Source organism: Stegastes partitus, unplaced genomic scaffold (assembly GCF_000690725.1).
Source record: "Stegastes partitus isolate 25-593 unplaced genomic scaffold, Stegastes_partitus-1.0.2 Scaffold1246, whole genome shotgun sequence".
In the NCBI taxonomy this organism is placed as follows: Eukaryota; Metazoa; Chordata; class Actinopteri; family Pomacentridae; genus Stegastes; species Stegastes partitus.
This window is the reverse complement of record NW_007578977.1, coordinates 126,796-144,073: the sequence shown is the minus strand read 5'-3', so window position 1 is coordinate 144,073 and position 17,278 is coordinate 126,796. Positions and strand designations below refer to the sequence as shown.

At 44.5% G+C, this 17,278-nt stretch overlaps 2 protein-coding genes across 2 annotated transcripts in view; one reads left to right on the top strand and one right to left on the bottom strand.

Moving 5' to 3' along the window:
* gckr (glucokinase (hexokinase 4) regulator) overlaps positions 1-204 on the bottom strand; it is a 10,822-nt gene extending 10,618 nt beyond the window's left edge. The window contains exon 1 of the mRNA XM_008297773.1: positions 160-204. Within this exon, the coding sequence (XP_008295995.1) occupies positions 160-204 (45 nt within the window). The remainder of the gene's footprint in view (positions 1-159) is intronic.
* Positions 205-8,425: 8,221 nt separating this feature from the next.
* Positions 8,426-16,889, top strand: xkr6a (XK, Kell blood group complex subunit-related family, member 6a). The gene is made up of 4 exons (XM_008297772.1): positions 8,426-9,012; positions 13,347-13,543; positions 14,248-14,665; positions 16,385-16,889. The coding sequence occupies exons 1-4, from the start codon at positions 8,426-8,428 to the stop codon at positions 16,887-16,889; spliced, it is 1,707 nt and encodes a 568-aa protein (XP_008295994.1).
* Positions 16,890-17,278: the final 389 nt, after the last annotated feature.

Below are 17,278 nucleotides of genomic sequence, written 5' to 3'. Positions count from 1 at the left end.
GCAAACTCCACGCAGAAAGATTCCGGTGCCCCCACTGGGACGCGCTTGGCTGTAGCTTTACAGTATATTAAGCACACATTTATAAGAGCTGCATCAGTCTTTTCGTCAAACTCTGCAAGAAAACAACACCTCCCCAAATGCTACATTCTTTAAACTTACCTCCCATTCACGCATAGCAGAAAGAGTCCAGTCTGATCCTGCCATTCTAAACAAGTCTCTCCTTTCCTGCCAAAAACAGTTTGTCACAAGAAACGTCCCCCTGCGTTTCTGTTTGTTTCGTTCCAGTGTTCAATGAAAACCTCACAGTGCACCGCTCTATCTGTAGTGACAAAGTTCACTCACAGACCTTTGAGACTGAGGTGTAACAATAACACACACCGACACAAACAGCACCTGTGGAGTCACGGTGACTGGATTTAACACCTGCTAAAAGGGAAATAAACTGTACTAACAATGAGAGACTCACAAGTGAGACATTTCCCAATCCCCGATGCACAAAATGTACCACAGCAAAATCAAACGGAGCTCCGATATCAAACCGAAAACTCAGCATGGGACAGACTTTGTTTTAATACAAAAAGAAAATCCTTGATCTCAGCTCCGAGAGTGTTGGCTCAATATAAATAAAAACCTCGAACAGTGAAATTGCTGCCATGATTTCCAAACATGCTTTTCAACCCTACAGTGTCCCAAAGATCCAACTGATTCTCAGCAGTGAGAAAATATTTACACCACAGCAGATTGTGGAGTCTAATACATTTCATCACTCCTCCAAACTCCCACCACAGTCTCTCATAACTGCCGACTAATTGCCGTTGGTGACTCCACAGCGAGGACATTTTTCACATCGTGTTCCATCGACAAAGAAAAGACTAATATTATTTCTCCTAACACTCCATAACTCGTGTCACATCTCTCTCTCTTTTTCTTTTTTTTCTTACATAAAACGAATTACACATTTTCTGTAAAGGCCCATGACTCTGTAGTGATGCATTTGCATTAATCATGACTGGCTCACGCTGAATATTAATGATATCAGACATTTGAGGCTTTGGTGTTCACCTCTCTGAGTCAGTCCAGCACCAGAGCTGTGCGTGGGGCTGTGTGATATGTCAAGTTGGTACAGCTGCACCAACCCAGGATATGCAGAGACGAAGCAGACTGGACTAAAAAGAAATTTTCATTGTCAATCATTCATTATTTGATTAATTGATTAGTTGTTTGGTTCATAAAATAGCAAAAAAAATTGTGGGTCAGTGTCTCCAAAAGCTTTTTGTAAAGATATTCAGTTCAAGAGAAGGAAAGAAACCCGATAATATTCATATTTAGGAGGCTATAAACTTCCAAACCAATTATTTGACTGGTTGGCAATTAATTTAATCAATGAATCGTTGCGGTCTCTCGTTTAGGGTTAGGGTTAGTTAAACGGATGTAGCCCCCACGTTTAAAAAGAGAAGCACCATACACCTGCATTCTTTCTAACAGGTTGATTGTACAGAAAAGAAAATGACATTATTTTTTGCTTGATTTGTTACTTCAGTGAACAAATCCTAATATGTTTATGGTCTCAATGCCTAGTTTCAAAACAGCACGGTGTTCATTTAATAAATTATGGTCCTATTTAGAGGAAAGAAGTCGAATGCTTGGTGCTTAAGTGGTAACTTTGCATCTAAGAAGGCAACATGGGTGATACTGTCGGTGCTGAGAAGCCACCGGGGCTAATCAATTAGCAAGCTGGTAGGAAATGCAAAGCAGCTGGGCAAAAAACAACGTGTGAAATTTCCACTTATGATGCCGTGAATAGCACAAGAAGGGTGCGTACATGTGGACTCGTCGTGCGACCGCTGCACAGAAGGCGGCAATTGCAACAGCCCCGTCTCCTATGTGGCGTAAAAACAACAACATCATCTATCAACGCTTCCTTTCAGGCTGTATGGCGTATTAAACAACCACAGCTGGCCAAAGACTGCAGCTGCTCTTCAGTGGCAGGACTCCATGATATAAGCCTTAATCCAAGTCCTTGCTTCATATCTTGTGTACACCTAGTTTTGAGATTGTCATTGTTATGCTCATTTCTGCATAACACTTTGAATATGTGTTTAATAAAATAAGTCCCATTGCTACCCCGGGGTGTGGAAAGAACAGAAGGCGAGCAGGTTAAAATGCATTAATTTCTTAATCTGCACTTTAACTTTGTCATTTATTTCACATAAAATCTCATTTACATAAAGGGTCTTTCAGTTCAGGGGCCTTATTTTAGACATTTTAACCAAACCCAGGTCAGATTTCAGCCCTGGTAACCCAGGGTTCAGTGGCCAATCAGAACAGACTCTTTAATTAACCTGAGCGATAATCGTTTTTTTCCCACAGAGCTGGAAACAGATGGTGAAGAGGCAGAGACACAAAGGACATTATCACAGTTTTTTTTTTTTTTCTGCTATTTTCCGTCTGCAGCACAAAGCAGCATTCCAGCCGATTCTCGCTTTTCTTTTCCACGTTTTGAATTTTTCACAAATCTCACAAGCTTTTCAAAATGTAAATGCCTGCTTTGTGTCCGTGACGACTCGGAGCAGCGAAGCCACCCTGCTGCATTTTTCACAAACTGAACACGCCTTCCTCACTGAATGATGCAGCAGCAGACTTGTTGACCAGCTGATAACAATGTCTGAATTTATACATAATACAGTCAGAGGAGCTGAAGCACAAAGTCTCTTGTTCTGTTCATGCCTCAGCTGGTGAGAACAGTTCATTTCTTTCCATTTTTAGTTAGTTTGTTCTTTCAGCCACTATGTTTGCCTTTGAAATCCACGTGTTTTCAACCTGTAGCAGCGCTTCATAAATAAGACATTCCTCCTGAGCTGACCCTGGCGCTTCTGAGTCCAGCTCGCTGCAGCACTGCACTGCACACTGACCTTGGCAGCAAACCATGAAAGGTCCTTCGATTGTGGAGAAGCTGCAGGATCTCCTCACCAATCCGACTTATTCTCAGCATTGTTCTCAGTTCTTGACAAATCACTGCTCCCAGCGGAGGAAGGAAACTATCAACACTTAAGTGGCTCCTCTCATTATCAGTTATAAAACTCTGGAAGAGAAAATGACTCATTCAGAGGGAAAGATTTTGTTTCTACTGTTTTTGGCTTTGCTGTAATTAACATTGTCGTGAACTTAAGTTCAAACCTATTTGTTTGATGCTGTTTTAAAAATCACTGCATAAAAACCTAACTCCACATTATACATGCGATTATATAAATGTCTTCTTTCTCTCGTTTTTAAAATTATAACAGTACAAAAGCTAAATTTCTTACACTGCCACAGCACTGAAATGGTGACACATCAATTTCCAATGAAAAGGGGATCAAACTGTCTCCGTTAGCCGAGCCAAACAAATCTAAAATGACACAACTATGGCTGCATAATGACTTTTTTATAGCTTCAGTCTGTTGGCTTCACGAACACACACGTATATGCGCAACATGCATTCCCACATTAGCTGCTTCTATTTTTCAAAGATCTGTCTCTTCCTATGACAGTCAGGTTTGTGTTAAGAGGCTGTACATTTTGAACCTCCAGTTTTACACATACATTTACTCAGATATTGTACTCTTACGTGTAATTCTGAGGTGCTTGAATCCTGTCAACGTGTCACAGTGAAAAAGACACTGAACCCCAAGTAGTCTGCTAAATGAATGTATACAAATATACTTACATACAGTATTTACAATTGGCTATACCTCTAAACGCTGCTAACATGTTAATGCATCTTTAATATTAATCCTGAAATAGCTGAAATGTTACTGTAAAACACTAACAGGAGTGATTCTGGCTGATTCGATGTTCTCTCAGGTTGAATGTGATTCTCGCTATGTTGGAAAATTATGTGAGTTCAACAAACTTCATGAACGTTAAAGACGCAGTTTCACCTCAGCAGATCTGACAAAGCGAACAGTGATGTCAGTTTGACGTCTTATCAGCAATGTGACGCAGCAGAAAAATAAAAATGATGCACTGGTCAAGTTTGAGATTCTGGGCCATTTTGCTTCCATAACCTTTTAGTCTAGTGGAAAAAAAACATCCAAAATACACATTTTTGTATGCAGATCAAACTAGAGCACATGTCTTTAAAGGCTGTTTTCTCAATATATGACTGAGCCAGAAATCTCCACTTCAGTGGCATTTCCCTACAGAAACTTTCCAGTTTTATTCCTCACTATATTCTGAAGGTGGGGTTTTGTTCATGTACAATTCATAGCCTGAATTTTTAAACATTTTATTCCTCAAATCACAGCAAAAAAGGCTTTTTTTTGGGCTTCTTTTCTGATTTATAGAGCGATAAAAATAGATATCCAACATTTCCTCTGTAAAAACATTTGACCAATGCCAACAAAAGAATTTCTGATGTTGAAATGTATGCAAATGAGCACATGTTTAATTGATTATTGCGTCATTTTCATATTTAAGCATCACATTTCGGACACACAAGAACTAATTCTATTAATGTGTGCAATCAGCTGGGGTCAGTCAACCTCCCTATAGCTTCATGTTTATGCTGTTCTCTTGTAGTGTCTCCTTTAATGTTCAACACTGGTACATGACCACAACAGAGGTAAATTCATACACGAACACTACTGTGTATACGGTTCTGCTTCTGCACTCGCTCTTCAAACGCCACAAAGCGGAGAAAAGGATGAAAAGTTTTCAAAAGGCACCACCAGAGTTCGACAAATCTCTGAGAATGTTTTCTTTTTTAGGCAGTCGGAGCTTCCTAACCTGATCCAGTTTTTCTTGAGTAACATTTTAAATGCGTTAACTTATAATACAGTCAGTTTAGCGCACATAGCAGAACTATTTTCCTCCGCTGTCAGGCTCTTCCTAGAGGCTGAAAGTCGCCTGTTCTCAGCAGTCCTCCTCCCTACTGTGCTCACATTCTCTTCAAACTCCCTATCTGGAGTCAAACAACAACCCAGTTTGCCATCTATTCTGATTTTCAACAATCTGTGAAACTTTGTCCTTGTCTCTACAGTCAAATACTCCTGTTTTTATTTTTTTTTAATTTTCTAATTAACTTCAGATTGTTTTTCCCTCTAAAGCCTTTGTGCAGACGTACACTTCCTGCATACCAGAGATGTCCTGAACAGTGAACAGGAAAACTTTGGCGCCTATCTTTTTTAATTACATCTGCACCTTATCTAACTCTGTCCTCAATCATGGGAAGATTAAAACTTTCATTTTGTGATTCCCATCAACTCAGAACAAGGTCATTGTTTTGATCATTTGGGGGTTTGGTGCTGATTTAGCTGCTTCTTTTTTTTTCTCTTGAATAGCAGCATGCCGGGAGCATTTCGTGGCATTTTTGCGAACTCATTTGGATAAATATTGTATAGTGGAGGGTGGGACTGCAGCTGCACGCTTCTCTGGGTATGATTCAGGGGGAAGAGGATTGTCTTCTACCGTGCATGTGTCATTTATGCACATAAAACTTGATTTCATGTTTGAAATTCATGACAAGCTGAGATCTCTGTGGACCAGAGCGCCACAAACATCCACCCCAAGTCCCTGCAAGTCACATTTCTCTGCTCTTTCTCAAAGATCTGGGTGCAATTATCCTTAAGTGCGGGTGTCAGGGAGAATAGTCTGCAGCTGAATACCTCGAGTGTTGCCGTCACTCACTCTCATTGTCTCTCGCTCGCGCGCAAACGGCGAACCATCGACTCCCTCTCCCTGTCCTTCAGCCGCACAGCCACGGTCGTCATGACAACAGAGCGGCTAATCTCCAGTGGACAGCGAGAGAGAGAGAGAGAGAGAGAGCGAGGAGGGGGGAGAGAGAGCGAGAGAGAGAAAGTGCAAGAGCTCGCACAGGAACGTGCTTCTCAGAAAGTGTGTGATAAAGAGATGCAGTGCATGCTTGCATATTTCACAGTGTGTGTGTGTAGGGAAAAATAAATTAAGTGTGTGTGTGTGTGAGAGAGAGTTGCTTGTGTGTGTGTTTCCAGCTCAGTTTAATGACATCATTGGCTATATCTTTACAACAGTGCACAGGTTTTAATGCAATATTTATCTATGATAACCAGCATTTCTCCCTCGCTCTTCCACACTCATTCTCTCCATTTGTGCAGTAATTCCTCAATCCAGCATTCATTTTCTCTCCTCCTGACCTTCATCATTCTCAAAAAAAATCCTTATTTACCTCCCCATCCTGACATCTTCCTCCCTAAACGCAACCCTTCTCTGCCATTTATCTGCTTTTCCTTCCTCAATTTTTTTACAGTAAATCACATTTTCTTCCACTCTATCCCACAAAAAAACATGCCTTTTCCCTCTCTTCCTCTCCGACACACCCTTTTCATCCCTGCCACAATTCCTTAATCTTCCAGTCATCCCCTCTCCTCCATTTTCCCGTCAATCTTTTCATCCTTTCAAACTGCTCCGGCCTGAATCATCTCTTCTATCTTTATCTTGCTCTCCACACTCACTCCTTTCATCCCTCCTCTAATTCCTAAACCCATCCCTCCCTCTCTCATTCTCCATCCGGCCCTCAGCGTTTCAGCTCTCCTCCTATAGTCCCTCTATATATGCCCCCCCTCCTCTCCTCTCACGCAGAGCCCATCCCAGTTCCTCACGTTTCTGGCCTCTCTGTCTCCCTGCACTGTAGTACATTACTGTAAAACACAGCAAACTGTGGTTGAATACTGGTGAATATGATGCTTGTCTTGGGAGCCAAAAACAAAATTGATGTCAGCAGCAGGATACTGTAAATATTGATGGAATGAAGCGAGGAAAACGTGGTCAAGAAGCATTACTGCATTCATTTTTTACAATAAGCAAAATGACTTTTCCTTGGTTTCTACAATATATTTAATAGGCCACAATTAATTACACATTGTAGGATTTGAATGACTGTTCCATAAAAGCTAACCTCCTTTTTAAAAAAAAAAAAAAGAAAGAAAAAAAAAAGAATTTTAGTGTTGTAGGCCTTTTAAAATTGTAAAAGAGATCGCAAGTCTGCGTCATAAATATTAAAGACACTTACAGGAACCTTCAGGAAACATTCTTTAAGTGTTCCCTGAAGGTTCTCTAAAGGTTCATTTTAGCCAGAATTGCTATTTGTGATGCATGTCTGCAAGTCAGAGTATCGTTTATACGTTTTCAAAGAAGAAAATGCTGTAATTTGCAGGTGACTACAGTTAAAGTGAAAGTTGATTACAGTGGCAGCACTATAACAGAGTGTATCACTGGAAAGTCTGGTTAGAGTAAACATTATATTCACTATAGATGCTGCAATCAAGAATATAGTAAATAACTCTAAATAGATATATATATATGCCACTATTTCTACTGTAATTTTGAAAGAAAATGTGCTGAATTGTGCTTGCCTGGCAGAGATCAGTCACACACACACATATGTTAGGGCTGATTAGGCTGGCACAGCCACCGGGCAGGCAGCCCACTGGAGGGGATGATGGAGGGATGCATGGAGAGTGTGAAGGAGAGCGAGACTCAGAGAGGGGACGGATGGAAGAAACGATGATGATTGATGCAGCAGTAAAAGGCAGATGGTGGAAATCCTTGTGTGATTTTTTTTTTCTCCTCCTATAGAATGAGGAAAGTGGCTGTTTTCATTGGAAAACAATCACCGCGTTCCTGGAGCTACAGCGCAGTATAGCACGAGCCCCCCTCCCATCCCCGGTAGGTGTGTGCAGATGTGCTTTCGGGGTTGAATCCGTTAGAGGGCGGAGTATGAGAGAGAGAGAGGGAGAGAAAGTGAAGACGGAGTGGGGGGAAAGCAGGAGCTGCAGAGGGCTGGAGCTGCGGAAAGGAAGAGGAGAGGAGCGGACACGGGTGGCAGCGGATGCCGGGTAGCTGTGGCCTGAGTGCGGGCGACATGAGACGCAGGAGTCGGTGGTCCTCCGGAGGGTTTTAGGCTGCAGGAGAGAGAACAGTGTGGTGACCGGTGCGCGCACACGCACGCGCCTGAGTCACTTTTGGGGGGGCACATTATAGCCCTCCCCCCCTTAGAGGACACACACACACACACACACACACACACACACACACACACACACGTCTTAAGAACAGCGGGAGATGCATTACGTCATAGCCTCCCGTCGCCCTAGTTGACCGCGCGCGCAGGACGGGATGATGCAGGGCTGCTGGACCACAACGGGAACGGATTCCGCTGCTGCTGCAAGCGAGCGCCCGGTGGCGGTGTCCGGACCGCACGAGGAAGAAGGGGAGCCGCCGTCGCGCGGCCGCCGGCTCTGATGGCTCCTCGCGCCCCGGGCGGGAAAGAGACACAGCAGTCGCCGCGGCGCGAGAGGGAAGGGGACAGCAGGTATCTGGGAAGTGACGTGGAATCCGCGCCCCGCGAGAAAGCACCACGGTGCGGTTGTCGTGCGTTTCGCAGGAGGGCAGGAGCGGGAAGGGGAACATGGCCGCGCAGTCCGACGGCGGCAAAGCCGGGGTCGGGTGCGGCGGCGGCGGCTTCGCCCAGCTGTACGATGTTGACGCCGAGGAGCCTCTGGACTCCGCCGCGATCCACATCTGTCAGTGCTGCCGCTCCTCTGCTTGCTACTGGGGTTGCCGCTCCGCCTGCCTCGGCTCTCTGCTCGGCGGGGGCCAGCCTGCCGGAGGGGTCGGCATCCGGGAGACTCACTGCCCGCCCCGGGAGCAGCTGTGGCTGGACTGCCTCTGGATCATCCTCGCCCTCCTTGTCTTCTTCTGGGACGTTGGCACGGACCTGTTCCTGGCGGTGGACTACTACCAGAGGCAGGACTACCTCTGGTTCGGCCTCACGCTCTTTTTCGTGCTGGTGCCGTCGGTGCTGGTCCAGATTCTGAGTTTCCGGTGGTTCGTGCAGGACTACACCGGCGGAGGGCTGGGGGAGGTGGAGGGGCTGACCAAGCGGGGCACGGTGGCTCTGGGGTGCCTGTATCCCGGCAGGGACCGCCTGCAGCTGGCCACCATCTGGCTGTGGCAGGCCACTATACACATCCTCCAGCTGGGACAAGTGTGGAGGTAGGAGGGCACAACACAAACAACAGCACACACCTGATCCTTACCTGCATTCACACAACTCTCTCACACACAGTGTCACACAGACTGATGCTGCTAATGGGTAGAGTGGGATGTCTACTTGATGTAGCTACAAGAAAGAAGAGCTCGCCTCACAGTGACAGGGAAAGGCTCTCTGTGACCTCTCCTGCGCTTGAGTTACTATCTGCGAATGACAGACTGATATGAGGAGAGACACAGTCCTCTCACACACAAACTCTGTGATCCACTAAAACTTTGCAGAGTTTTAATTTTTGGGTCATCTCATGAAAAGTTAATTCAGCAACTCAGACTGCACTCGACTGCGAAAGGAGCAGCAGACACTGCTGAGAGGGCTGCAAGGAACTGACATTGTCTTCCACAAGTGCACTAGTTCAGAGTGAGCCTCGACACACTTCAACAGAAAACCTTGGATTTACTTAAAGATGAAATAAAGCACATCCACAGTCTGACTGAAGCGCTCTCCGTGGTGCTGAATCCATTTCCAGCACCACTGACAGCGTCTCAGTCAGTGTTCCTCACTTCAGGTGGAGAAGTCAGGGTTGTGTCTGTGCACACATTTGTGAATGTGTGTGTCCATGTGTGTGTGTGACCAGTGGAAAAACGGTGTCACGGCTCTTCCCGTGAGTGTCAGCATGCATGGAGAGTACAAAGAGGAAAAGCATCTGCGCTTCTGGCAACACAACTCTCTCCTCTCTCGCTCGCTGTTTGTCTCCCTCGCTCTCTCGCACACACATGTATACGCACAGTTGGACAAGATTAGGTGCTAATTGTAGTGCTAAAAGACTACACACTCGTGCCCCCTCTTCCTGCTGCACACACATACACTTTTTTTTCCCCTGATTCATACAAATGTATGTTTGTTTGTGTAGCTTGGGAAGCAGATTGTCTCCAGCCTCCACTCTGGTTCCTTCCCCACCCCTCTCTCCAGAAGACTCCTTAATGGTGTCCACTTGCCTCTGGGTGGGCAGCAGGGAGAGTAAAGTGATGTGTGTGTGTGTTCGCATCCCGCTGTGCCAGAGATGTGCTACTCAGCTCTTCTGCTCCGGTTGTAGGGTTAAATCAACCCCCTCCTCGCACACAAACATCCTTCTCCTACCTCCATCCCTCCCCCCCCCTTCCACCTCTTCCCAGTAATCACCCCCTTGGCCCTGCAGAATGGACTCTCCCACCTGGAGGAAGTGGAGGAGCAGGAGAAGGAGAAGAAGGAGGCAAGGAGAGGGGGGTAGTTGTAGCTGAGGAAATGGTACGGCCTGATTGAGACAGAATGCTTAGAGATGGAGAGGGAGAGAGGGGGGTGAGGACGTACACAAAGTGGCAAAAAAAAGGGGGGGGAGGGGAGAGAAAAGAGAGCGAGAAGGGAAAAGGAAAAGTGAGAGTGGTGGGGGTAGGGTGGGGTGGAAGATCTACAGTATTCGGTACATATGGTTTGAAACCACATCCTTCCATGTCAAGGCGTTAAGTGGCTGTCACACCCGACAGACACGCCACTCGGAAAAAACCTCGACCCTTAGCGTGAACATTAAACACAAGATTACAGATTTTTAAAAAGCCAAACAAATGACGCTGGTTGTTTATCCTTCATTGATCTTGACTCAAGGACACACAGCATTTTGGGGTTTGTCCCTTATGTTAAAGCATCCATCAGTGCAGATTTGAATGTATGGCGTGCAGGCACATGGGAGCGCTTTCCTTTTCGTGGTGCATTATTTATGGTACGCGAATTAAGCTGGTATGTTTCAAACCAGATGGCTGTAATAGTCGTACATATAGAGCCATTTATAATGAAGAAGCACACGCCGATGCCCATGCACGTACAGCGGTGATGCACGCACAGCGAGAGCAAGGAGGGTATCATTAGAATGCATTTGTGCTCATGTGCATACATGACTGCACACACAGCTAGTGACCGAAGGCATTTTAATTGAACTCCCTGCCTACGTCCACCCACATGTGCTGTACTTTCCAAGAGATGTGCTCGGTATGTATGGATCAACTTCACGTCATGGGTGTTTGTTCATAAAAAGGTTCTATTAGATGTTCATACTGGAGCTCGACCGATGCTGGATGTTTGGGCTTGATGCTGTTACTGATTTTTAGGGAGTGGAAAACTGCAATATTGATATATTGACTGGTATTCTTCCGCTTGACACCACCGTCTGATGAGCTGTTACTCTGCTACATGTGCTGCGCATGTGTCATTTATGCACATAGAACTCGATTTCATGTTTGAAATTCATGACAAGCTGAGGATCAGAGCGCCACAAACATCCACCCCAAACAATCTGCAGGGCAAACTTCTAAATGACCCCCCAAGCATCTTTTTCTGCCTTATGTTGTATGAGAAAAAAAAAAAAGACCAGCGATCAAGTTGAGAAGTATTCATATTTCTAATAAAAGTTCAGCAGAGTCATAAGTTTTAGTTGTTAGAATTTAACTAGTTTTATTTGTCAAATCAGGGAAAAAGGAGGGAGGAAAATGAGAAATTGATTTAAATTATTGGCATGCAAGCCACCAGTGGCAGATTTCCTTTTTGTGCTTTTATGAAGAAGGTCTGCTGCTGACTGTGTTGCACTCACATGGTACTTTGTTGGAAAAATCAAACTGTAATTAAAATAAATGCCGATTTGGTTGCAAATGTCGGTAAAATAAAGATAAAAGCGACACATTCTGAAAAAGTTAGATTGGTGTGTAAAAGTGTGTTTGAGGTGCCACATGAAGCAGATTACATGTTTAAAGCACTTTTTTGTTGCCTCTTGCCTCCTAGAAAAACTAGGGTCAACATCAGATGAAAAAAAACACAACATTTGTCAAACTATACTTGTAATTTTGCATACCTATCTCACACTTTGTTTTAGTGCTGTGCCAGTGCTGGAGAGTCAACTCTAATCTATAGTTTATAGACAAACCTCATCGATCAACATGATGCCAGTGTCGTGCCAAAAAAACTGACTGTGCTCTTCTTGTTAAAGCTGCATCGGCCAGTTTGTATGTGTCTGCAGCTGCTTTGATTTAAATGAAATACACAACTTTATATCAGCAAAAAAATCATCTTTGTGAACATTTCTTGTCAACCTAAAAACTGTGACCTAGATGATTGTTTCTGATGTTTAGGCTGTATGTAATTGGTGTGTCTAATATCCGTCTTTAGACGGCAATTAATATGATTTACAGATGGGATTTCGATAAAAAATGAAGAAATTCTCTATTATTCAATTATTCTATGGACTATAATCCCTAAAATATATCCCCCATGAATGAAATCAACCCACTTTGATGCATTAGTAACATTTTGGTCACACTGTAGGGGTAACAGCCAGTTTTTGATCAGTGGAAAACTGCAAAATATGAGCTGAATTGATCTTTTAAATTCGTTTCAATTGGTTAAAACAACTGTGGTGGTTATAATCTAAGGCACAGAGCAGATAAAGTAATGCAGAGACAGAAGGATAATCAATCCTAATTAGTTTTTGGCAGAACAATGTTCACCGGTGTCACTAATATCAAGAGTTTTCAAATCTAAATCTAGACAACGTGATGTCTCATACCGATCGAACATTTTAACAGACTTTTTTGAAAACCTGTTTGGTCGTTATTTTGCTTACCACGAACAGATGAGTCTTAAATCATGACGGCATGCTACACGATTCACAAGCCCTAAATTTGGATTCTGTTTTAGTCATAAATGTCTCAACAAGCAAGCTGTTTTTATCTCGGGATCTGTCACTCTGCTATTTGCAGTAGATTGCTATTTCTTTATTCATTATTGCATCATCTGCTGATTATTTTCGTGATTAGTCAAGTGGTTGTTCTGTCTAAGAAATCGCGCCAGACACGACAGATAAAATGAGAATAAGGCAGAGGAATGTGAGCACGGAGGGAATAAAAACAGTTAAATGATCACAATCAAAGCAATCTGAGTTTAAAAAAACAGAAATCAGACAGTTCCCAAAGATTGCTCAATGAGGAAAGTTTTAAAAGTTCAGTCGGCAGAGAGTTCCAAAACCTGATCACTCCTTGTGACAAACTGTGACCCGGACATAATGGTTTTTTATCTGACCAACATACCAAGTGGAAAGACATTCAAGTTGCCATCATATATGTGTCAAAAACAAAAAGGAGCATGAAACCCTTTCATTTGTGAGGCGGAAATCAGCAGATATTTGGCATTTGTGCTTGAAAAACTGATTACTTGTCTAAATGTTTCACATTGCTAGATACCCATGAAGTTTAAAGCTAAAGTTCCAAGCAGGAAAAACCTTGAGTGAGAACATGAATGAGCCTTTGTATCTCTGCAGGTACATCAGGACGCTGTACCTGGGCGTCATGTCGCGTCGGCAGAAGGAGCACCAGCGGCGGTGGTACTGGGCCATGATGTTCGAGTACGCGGACGTCAACATGCTGCGACTGCTGGAGACTTTCCTGGAGTCTGCGCCTCAGCTGGTCCTGCAGCTCTGCATCATGATCCAGGAGAACCGAGCCGAGACGCTGCAGTGTAGGTGGAGCTCAGACCACACACGGGCCGTCTGGAAAAAAAAAAATCAGCTCTGCATGAACATTACCAACTCGCTGCCACATTTATCGCCATAATGCCGTGTTTTCATGTTGCCAACAAAGCACATACAAATCAGCAGCTGCACAAACAGTAATTAGCAATTTCCGCACATTGTGCCCAGTGATGTGTGGCTGCAGATGGTGCTGCTTCTGGATTTTCACACCATTTTTTTTTTATATATTTATTTTTCGTTGGTCAGGTAATCTAAGAAGAAAAGCACAATCATGAAATGTTCGGGGGATGTGCTAGCCAAACTCCTTCGCCCTCCTCTCCCTTATTCATCCAGGCAATGTATCATCTAGGCGGCCACCCACTGGTGTTATTCATCCCTATCACTCTGCAGTTTTGGGACACCTTCTTACTTTAATGCAAATATGTGACTAGTCTGAGGGGGGTGTACGCACACAGCAGCTGGGACATTAAAAATAACTTTATATTTGAGAGCATTAAGCGTCATTACCAAATGTTACCGTCGTGTCACACACTACCTCTTATTTAAGGATACGCATCATTACACAAAACACCCCCAGTGAGTCATAATAAAGTGTTAATATACTTCACGAACCTTGAAACCACGATTTTACCTTGTTCTGCTGTATCTAAATCTTCTTTCGTAACCCTCCTCTGTGTCTCTCTCCCTGTAGGCATCTCCTCCCTGGCCTCCCTCCTCTCCCTCGCCTGGGTTCTGGCCTCCTACCACAAGCTGCTGCGAGACTCTCGTGACGACCAGCGCAGCATGAGTTACCGCGGGGCGCTGCTGCACCTCTTCTGGCGCCTCTTCACCATCTCGTCCCGCGTCCTCTCGCTGGCCCTCTTCGCCTCCCTCTTTCACATCTACTTCGGCATCTTCGTGGTGCTCCACTGGTGCGCCATGGCCTTCTGGGTGGTGCACGGGGGCACCGACTTCTGCATGTCCAAGTGGGAGGAGGTGCTCTTCAATATGGTGGTCGGCATCGTCTACATCTTCTGCTGGTTTAACGTGAAGGAGGGCCGGACGCGCTACAGGATGGTGGCGTACTACACCGTGGTGCTGGCTGAGAACACCATCCTCACCGGCCTGTGGTGAGTTAATCCAAGGAGATATGCAGTAGCTGTCATTTGCATTTTCTTACATCCTGGATGCAACTGATGTAATATCAGAGAAGAAATCTTGGCTACACGAGCCTGTAGTAAAAGATGGTGATGATGTCTCAGTGGGCTTTCTGTTTGGAAGAAGAAAGAAAAAAAACACAAACCAGAAAAAAATGTAACATATGAGGATGAAAATAGAAGAAAACACCAGAGAGGATGCTCTCTTTGGGTGGCTTGGTGTGCAATAGTACTAGAAAAAAAAAGCAATTACACAAAATGAAGTGGTAAGAATAAGAGTCCAATAGTTACACTACAGCAAGTTCAACTTAAATGTAACATTAGGAACATAATGAGATGAATAAATTAGGTCTCAAGACAAAAGTTGCAAGAAGTAGGTTAGTGAAAATGTACAATAGCGGTTCTTTACATAGAACCAAGGAGCTGCTCTGCAATCGTTCGGGGATTTGGTCAGCAGTGGTGGAGGGAGTATCTAGATTCTTTGTTTCAGTAAAAGTACTAATATCACACTGTAGAAGTCCTCTGTGTTGAAAAAGGTGAAGTATTATCACGAAAATGCACTAAAAGGACTAAAGGTCAAAGTACTCAATGCAGATAAGGGTCCCTTGTGATTGTTGTATTATTATATATTATGTCATCAGGTTATTATTACTCATGCATTAATGCAAAAGCAGGATTTTACTGTTGTAGTTGAATGAGACAGAGCCCAGAGATTATTTCTAAAGTTGCCAGTTAATTCATTATTCGACTAAATGTTTCAGCTTGTACTCGTTTGATCTTTTGGATAATTTATCCCAAGCCATCATATTCAATCAAGTTCCTCATATGTTTTAAGCGCAAAAATTAAATAAATAAAGTGAGATGAGAAGTATTTCCTTCTGAGATGTAGCGGAAGAGGAAAGTGGCGTGAAAGCAGGGCCGGTAAAGTACGAGTACCTCAAATTAAGCTCGGAAGTTTCACAATTGTAACTCGGTTACATTCCACCGCTGATGGTCAGAGCAGGAAACTCGATAGGACTGGAGCTGAAAAGGTTAAAATATTGACGTGGCGGGTCAAAGACTGCAAACGTTCGGCCAGCTGGCTGAAACTGAATTACACTAAAGCTACAGTAGTCCAATCTAAATCCAGTTCTCATAAACAATAAACAGATTTCAAGTGCAGATTTGAGCGTCACAAGGGAGCCAGCTTCCACGAGAAAGTGTGCTGGTATTTTTCTAATTATCAAAAAAATGGACTAAATAATGATCTGGTTCTATCAGTAGGTAAAGCCTGACATACTGTTTCTTGTTCCTCTGAGCTCCTTTGTTTATCCAATCCCACACACACCATGCAGATGCCATAAATATTCACTAGAGGAATAAATGTGTATTAACTAAATAGTCCCCGACAAATGTTCGCTTTAGTCCTGTTTGAGGAAGGCTTTTCTCGGCAGGAAAGCGGCGCCTTGGTGCAGAGTGCTACAGGCAGGGCATGGAGAGACGAAATAACATGTTATTGATTTTGTCTTTTCATAAAAAATGTTTGACAGTAATGTAGAGGCCTTTAGCCTTATCCTTTAAAACTGCATGCTCCAAATGTGTGTAGGAGGCAGCTGTAAACCCAGAAACAGAGCAGTAATATACTTGTTACATGGTGGAATATTTCACTGCTGTACTACAACTACTTGAATTGAACCCCTGTGTGATGTGCAGGTATGCCTACAGGGACCCCGTGCTGACCGACTCCTACGCCGTCCCAGCACTGTGTGGCGTCTACCTGACGTTCGCAGGTGGCGTCCTGGTCATGCTGCTGTACTACGGCTTCCTGCACCCCGCCACCGCCCACCTCCAGCCGAGTCCCGCCTCGTCCTGCTGCGCCCAGCTCCTCTGGGGCCTCCCCCTGCCCCCGTCGGCCCCGCCCACCGCCCCGCCCACCCCGGCCCACATGGCCAAGTCACAGACGGAGGAGGATGTGGCCGAGACGTGTCTTCCCGTCTTCCAGGTGAGGTCCGCGCCCCCCACCACCAAGCCCGAGGGCCCGCTCATAAAGATCGACATGCCCAGGAAGCGTTACCCAGCGTGGGACGCCCACTACGTAGACAGGCGCCTGCGGAGGACTATAAACATCCTGCAGTACATAACGCCAGCTGCTGTGGGCATCCGCTACCGTGACGGACCCTTGCTGTATGAACTGTTGCAGTACGAGTCCTCACTCTGACACACACACACACACACACACACATATGTCAGCACACATCCGTACACATGAGCACCATAAAAAAAATGTGTATGTAAACGTGGATGTTCAGATTTAGAGAAGACACAAAGTCACACCCAATATAAGCACACACACACAAACACAAAAGCAATCTGTCACTCACACACACACACACACACACACATTCCTTGCAGGCACCTTCGACCTGCGAGTCCCATGGCCATGACTCAACAAGCTGCTTCAGCGCGAGTCCATCTCCTTCACTCTCGATCCTTCTGTCTCCCTATCCAGCTCCTCTAATCGCTCTCCACTCGGTCTCATTTCTCTTTAATTTTGCGCGCTCCGCTGTGAAGAAAAATTTTTTTAAAAAATTTGAAAAGATGAGCGCA

What these genes read in the sequence shown, in the direction of transcription:
- xkr6a (XM_008297772.1), top strand. Translation starts at nt 8,426, where the DNA reads ATGGCCGCGCAGTCCGACGGCGGCAAAGCCGGGGTCGGGTGCGGCGGC. An exon ending in CCGAGCCGAGACGCTGCAGT is followed by an intron (nt 13,544 to 14,247) that starts GTAGGTGGAGCT and finishes CTCTCCCTGTAG; the next exon opens with GCATCTCCTCCCTGGCCTCC. An exon ending in ACCATCCTCACCGGCCTGTG is followed by an intron (nt 14,666 to 16,384) that starts GTGAGTTAATCC and finishes TGTGATGTGCAG; the next exon opens with GTATGCCTACAGGGACCCCG.